The 7,474-nt window shown below is 28.0% G+C and overlaps 1 protein-coding gene across 1 annotated transcript in view; it reads left to right on the forward strand.

Annotated features, from left to right (window-relative positions):
- The first annotated feature begins 210 nt into the window (after nucleotides 1–210).
- Nucleotides 211–7,474, forward strand: part of LOC107440341 (calmodulin) — a 67,550-nt gene continuing 60,286 nt past the window's right edge. The window contains exon 1 of the mRNA XM_071177888.1: nucleotides 211–540. Within this exon, the coding sequence (XP_071033989.1) occupies nucleotides 538–540 (3 nt within the window). The 5' untranslated portion in view covers nucleotides 211–537. The remainder of the gene's footprint in view (nucleotides 541–7,474) is intronic.

Below are 7,474 nucleotides of genomic sequence, written 5' to 3' on the forward strand. Positions count from 1 at the left end.
TACCCATCAATATTTTCTCCTCTGTTATCTTAGATAAGAACAATAACATGAAACCTGAATTACAAATGTCACGAAACTGGTAAGTTAACTAAAAATAAAATTGGATCTTAAGAAACAGAGAAGTTGAATAATGGAAAAGGAAAAAAATTGTTTATAATGATCTCGTTAGAAAAAAAGGAACCATCCGTAGATGACGTTTGTTAATAGAATGACGTTAAACACGATGTAAGTATTTTGAGTCTTTTCTGTGGCGAGAAAAACTCATCCACAGAAAAGACTCAAAATAGCTGAGTCGCAAGAAGACAAGTAACTGCTTTTAATGTTTCATTCGCATGAGGGGGAGATCGTCAGAAAACGCCAACATCTTTTATTTTTTTCTCTGGAAATTGTCATTTTCGAGGTGATGCGAGTTAAAAGCTTCTGAAAACTTAACGCAGCAGACGATTTTGAAAATGCATTAAGAGAAAAATTATTTAATTGAAAATCGTTTGGATTTTAGTTTCCATAGAACACTTTTGAAAGATTTTGGTAGAAGATATGGTAAGTTTGCATGTGCAATAAATTTCAGCTTAGATATAAGTAGATTAGCTTAGATAGCACAAAAGAAAAAAAATAATTTAACATTTTACTTTTCATTTTAATAATTCGGCATTTAAAATATAATATTTACACCATTTTATGATGCAGATCAGCTTTATAACTTATTGTTTTGACTTCATCAATGGCAAGTTGGGAAAATGATAGTGATAAAAATTGGTTGTTAGCATTTGTTTATTTTTCTTAATAAATAATAAATCTGTCAACATGAGATGGCTAATGCACTATTTGCAAGAATACTTTCTCTAATTTCATTTTAACATAATAAAGAACTACTAAATATATATTCTTCTTTTGCTTATAAAGTTTGTAATGACTTAATATTATTTTTTTTTTTACTTTAAATTATAAATTACCCATTATATTTTTTCCTTTAATGATTTAACAAGAGTGTCTTATTTGGGGACGATAAGACGAATTTCCTTCTAAAGCTATTTTATTATTTTAAAAAGAAAAATCTTTTAAAAGGGAAAGTAAAAGTATTAATAGTTATTCTATATGTTAAGGTATTAATCTAAGTACGCAAATGAATATGTTTTCTATAAATCTTAATAACATATTATCATAGACAGTTTTAACCTTTATAACAGATTTAACCTTGATTTTACTTAAAAATGGTGGAGAAACTGATATAATATGTGATACTGTTTGCTACCATACTACAATTCGGGGCTCATAAGCTATAATTGTTTAAATATGGTAAATAAAGGGCCTCCCATATTTACCTTTATATCCTAGAATATAAACTTAAAATGCATCGAAAAATGACAGCATATATGTAAATAAGAAACATATTAATCTCACTGATTTCGTTTTATACTTCTAAGCATTGTTATAAATTTTTCAAACAAAATGTTTTCAATGCATATTGAAATTATAATTAAACGCTTTCGGAAAACCTTTTCCTCTTTAAGATGAAATCCAAGAGTGCCAAAAAGACAGCTTATTTTCCAACAAAAACGTTATATTGCTATTTCTTAAGAGAAGTACTGATTTTTAGCTAATTGGATATTTTTTACTTAAATTTCAAAGTTAACTTATCATTTTTTTAAATCAAACATGTCAACATTTTAAAACAAAAGAAAGATCGGTTAGGTAGCAAATCCCATTGGGGGAGGATGACAGAGCGATTTGAAAAATTTATTAATTTCCATTATCGAAAAAAAAAATTCTTATGAATTGCAAAACTTAATCAATTTTGATATAAAAATGCCTTTTGAAAAATAAGAGCATTGGAAATTGATCAAGTAAGATATGAAAATGAAACATTACATTTATGAGGTCATAATTAAACATATGGGGAAGATAGAGAAGTTGCCATAAAAATACTCTTGATCATTTTTAGTTATTTAAAATTTTCCAAAAAATATATTTAGATGATGATAGGTACAAACACTTTGAATTTCGGCCATATATTTTGCACTGCAGACTTGTGAATTATTAATTTTAAATTTACTTTTTTGTTAATTTGAAAAATTTCAAGGCAATCAGAATTTTGACTGGTTTGCAGAATGACTTAAAATTCAATTCAATCACATTATATTAATAATGCAGGGTATTAAAAAAAATGCGTCAAAATGTAAAGGCGAGTACAAGGAATCTAAGTAATCATATTTCATACATGAATGTATGTGTGGAAATATTCCGTTAAACCGATGCAGAGCGCTGTTGCTTACTAATGTACAGTGCGTAAAAAAATAAACGGACCACCCTAAATGACTTCCGGTCTAATGATTGGATGGATTTTCACGTTCTAGAACTCAATATTGATTATTCGAGGGGGTGTTCTCAAATATGCTAGTTAATTAGCGCAAACGATATTTTAAGTTGCGAAATCCGATACAAAACATATTTTTTTTCCGATGGAGTCTGACCCCCAAAATATAGGGGGTAGTAGTAATCTGAAATATATGGTCTCAATAGTTTGGTCAGGAGAACGATTCAATGTTTGGACGTCTTAATCTTAATTTAACTTTTTGAGTATTGAAAACTTTTCGCACACAATCATAAAATTTGTTTATCAACCGATAATTCCATGCAAAATATGACTCTTAGTAACATATTTATTAATTTTCATTTTAGTTATAGTGGAAGAAATTTTGAATAGTTAAGCATACAAATTTTTACATCATTTTAAAAATTGCAATTTAAAATACAAAATTTAAGCGACATAGGTCAAAAAGTTTCTGATATATATATATATGGGTGATTCTCACGAAACATGACAATTCACTGTCCCTTGCTCCAAGATCTAATACTATAATACTAAAGGAACTTTTTTTTAAAGAAAATTTATAAATAGCATTGCTGTTAGCATTTTAAAATGACTTTGCATTAGCATTGACTGTTTTGTATACTTAAAAAATTTAATTGAATATCAAAATGTCATTTTCCCGCATGTCCCAAACAATATTTCCAATAATAACTAACTTCCCATACATTTTTCAAAATCTAATTTTTCTTATCTTGTCCTATGTAAGCATTTCTAGAATATACGCAGAGGGTATTGTTTACTAAAGCTTCGTTTAAAATAATTTTTTCTGTCAACAATTTGTTTGTCCCATGAAAATCTGTCATTTTCCTGGCTACTTTTATTTAGTGATTCATAACCAAAATAGATAGCATCAGGAATCAATATCTTATGTTAATAATTGATTAGATATATAAGTTAACGGAATAATACACACAAACACATTATATACAATGAAATAAAGTATATAAAGTATATCTTTAAAGTATATAAGTTTTAAAAAAATATTTTTGGAAGATAATTTACGACAGTTTTTATATAACTGAATTATATATAACTGAAAAATGGTAAATTTTATTCTTTTAAGATGGGGAAAACGATCTGTAAAATTAAAAATGTTCTTTTTATTTAAAGCATGCAAATTTAAAAAGTGTTTGAAAAATTTATTTTCGACCATTTAATTTTTTAAACTAAAAAATGAATTTTGATAAAAATGAACTTAATTTTTTGAACTGAAAATTTTTTCACTTGAAAAAGGTCGTATTTCTGTCAACAATTTGTTTGTCCCATGAAAATCTGTCATTTTCCTGGCTACTTTTATTTAGTGATTCATAACCAAAATAGATAGCATCAGGAATCAATATCTTATGTTAATAAATTGATTAGATACCCTCCTATCTGAACATGTCTTGTTGCATGAAAAAAGAACCAATTTTCTGGCTCAAAATCTATTTCAAAAAATTTTTCAAGGTGAGTAGGTTTTTATGCTGTCATTTTCCCCGCTTCTTGAAATCATTAATAACAAAAACTACATAGATTTACCTGAGTTATTTTAAGAAATACTGTTGTTTTCTGCAGAATATAAACGTCTTCGGCCAAAATATTAAATTAAAGTAAAATTATATGCTATAAAATGGCGAATTTGTCATTATCCTGGTTGTCATTTTCCTGGCTTATAAATGCCAAGACATTGAAGTGTTACCAGAAATTCTTTTTAACTGCTAATACTGGAAAGAGGGAAAGCAAATATTAACCTAATACCAAGTTTATGTATGATTGCAATATGCTTTGATGTAATCAAAGTTTTTTATTTATTTAATGGTTGATTATTATACACAATTTAATTCAGTACATATCAGCAGCAAATACTAAAATAGTTAAAATAGTAAAAATGACAATAATTTATAGATGTCTTCAAAACCCTTAAAAGTAGACGAGAAATAAAATTAGTAAAATATATGTGTCACTATATATTTGCTAAAAAAATACATATTGGATTGGTACATTTACGAATCTTTGGACGAAAATAAGTTATTTGAATTCATCAGTGAAAAAAATATTTCTCTTTCTACTCAACCCAGGACACAATTTTAGCTTATTTCACACATCAGTTTCATTTTATAATACTTCGCTAAAGTGTCTGGGATGTGAAACAATTTACAGGATTGTCAGAGCATTTGCTTAGAAACTCGAAGGTGCGTGATTCGAATATCTTCTGTACTATAATATTTATTTTAAGAAATTTTTTTTCGTTACTTAATGATGAATTTCCCATTTAGTGTAAAACATTTAATGTTGACATAGCTCTTTTGCGAGCTTTTTAAAATTTTATCCAATCTCGGCGTTGTTTGAATATTTGATGAGTTTTGTTCAAATTTCATTAGTCTTTATTCACACAGCTGTTTTATTTCCAGTTCACTCAGAAATTGAAGCCTGAAATTGTCTTATAAAAAAACAAACATTGACACGTTATTTTTAAAAAATAACGTGTAATACTTTAAGCAGAATTAAAAAACAGCAACAAATAAATGTTGTTGTTTCTAATGCAACTTGCCCCACTAGCAAGCCTGCTTGGTGAAACCGAGCAAGTTTAAGGTATAGGGTGCATCTTTTGTTTTTCAGTGGCGCCATCTATAGCCAAGAATTCGTCTTCAGCCACACACACGTCACAGTCCGTTTATAGGGTGGACCCATTCATACATCCTTTCATTCATCCACAGATCGTAATTTTGACCTGGATCAGAGAAAAATCCATCTCCAATCCAGTACCCCCAGAGATATTGATTTGTTATGGGAACATGGAAGACTTAGAAACTCAACAGATTTAACGTGAATCAGTCACCATTTATTACACGGGGAGTCTTCGGCCGGCGGGGTTCGAACCCACGAACTCTCGGACATGGGCACAGCGCCCTACCGACCAGGCTATACCGGTCTAACAACAAATAACTTTAATCGATAATCAATAAATAGTATTGAAAACGAGATTACAAGTGGATTCCTCTCAGTCTTTTGAAACAATTTCTTAAAAATTACGGGCCTCATCCCCCTGTTCTCTATTTCTCTCCCACTAACTTAACAGCTTACGCAGTTTTTTTCTCAATTTGCTCCGTGATCTTAACTTTCTACTCTCGCTCTTTACATTTTCCCCCTTGAATACTGTCGCTAACTAAGTTTAAATAAAGGAGAATGGTTAAAAACACAGGACAAAAAGTTTGCAACACCTGAGGTAACATGTTACCCCAAAAGTTTAAATTTATTATATTTCAAAATAAAATTTTTAAAAAATGATCCTAGGAAAAGTAATATTCGTTAAGGTATTCTCTTTAATAATAATTTGATTAATAGTCGATAAATCGCAATTCGATTAATAATTGTTAAGGTATTCGCTTTCTGTTCACTATGTCAAAGGTTAAATTCCTGTAGGCGACTAGTTCTATTTTCTTATCTGAAAAAAGAAAAATGTATTACCTTCTTCTTTAAAGTATATAATTTTTTTTTAAATTCCTTTTGAAATACAATTTTCAAATATTTTATTTTTTAAATTAAAAAATTCTTAATTTAATTCTTTATGCTGTAGAAAATAATTTGTAAAATGAAAAATATTATTTTAATTTTAGGTATAGAAATTTTAAAAAAATATATCAAAAATATACTTTCCATCATTTAATTTTTTAAACTAAAAAACGAATATTCATGAAAATAAATTCATTTTCTTGAACTGAATTTTTTTTAAATTTTAAATTGGACCATATTTAGTACGTAAAAAGGAGCATTGACCTGGCAATTTTGCTAACTTTAGACCTGAATTATTTTTATAGATCTAACAATCTATTCTTTTTGTCTTAAATTAAATTTTAAAAAATAAATAAACTAAATTTAAAATTTTTCTCCTTATAAAAAGCCTTGTTTTTTTGTAGCAAATAAAAGAAAGTGTATAAAATTTTATAAAATATTTCGAATTTTTTTCTCTTGAAAAGAGTCATATTTTGATTTAATAAGAACGAATCTTTAAAACTTTTTTATTTACCAAATATTGAAAAAAAATATATAAATCGTTTTATTATTAAATATTTAATATATTTATTTCACTAAGAATTTCGACATTGGAAGCAGCTTGATAATTTTATGGTTATTACTTTTTTTTTTAAAAAAAAAACCCATATATTTAGAAATCGTAAAAACAAATAGTTAAGAGTTTTTCGTAAAAAACTGTTTCTTCTAGCATTGGAAAAAAGTGGTGGCGGTTATTAAACGTAAAAACAAATAATTAATTAATATAATTAAACAAATAATTTTTCTTAAAAACTGTTAAATTTTATCTAGCTGTAAAAAAGATGGTGACGGTTATTACTGGTAACTCCTCATTGTTTCCAGTAATACACGCGACCACTTTATCAGACTACGAGCGGTTATAATTCGCGAATGCGGAGGGACTAGAAGGGGTGGTTTACGGTATACACAACACATTATACACAATGAGATAATACAAATACGTAAAGGACTTACCGGGAGTTGAACCAGGAACGTTGAAGATGCAAAGACGACGCTGTATCCACTATGCAAGCCCCGGGGCATCTGCTTGGCAATTATTTTTGCATTTTAATGAAAATTTGATCGGAATTTAATTGGAAATTTAATTTCGATCGAAATTGTTAGTCTTTCTTCCATGCATTGCTAAAAAAGCAGCCTTGCTACGTAACAAATCCATTCTCAGGATATATTTAAATTTTCTGTCCCAATAAAATAAAAATAAAAAGGTTTAGTAAATATATATGATGTTTGTCAGATAATAACATCATATGTATTTTATTTGCTTTTAAGTACATTAAATAAGGTTCGTCTAGATTGCATTTTTTTAATGCTAAAAAGGGAGATTTGAATTTCTATGGTAAAAATCAATTGAAATCAATCACAAGACTGGCAAATCGTAGAAACGAAAACAATAGTAAAACCTGTCTCCCATTGGTTTATTAAAACTAAAAAGTGATTTCTAAATCCGTTTACGAAATAAAGTGATAATATATCACCTTTAGACTTAGCGAATATTCATTTTTCGATCGGTATGGATTAAACAATCTTTCTTTTGCGTATTTGTAATGTAACATCCTATATATATATATATAT

This window comes from Parasteatoda tepidariorum, chromosome 2, assembly GCF_043381705.1.
Source record: "Parasteatoda tepidariorum isolate YZ-2023 chromosome 2, CAS_Ptep_4.0, whole genome shotgun sequence".
Classification (NCBI taxonomy): Eukaryota; Metazoa; Arthropoda; class Arachnida; order Araneae; family Theridiidae; genus Parasteatoda; species Parasteatoda tepidariorum.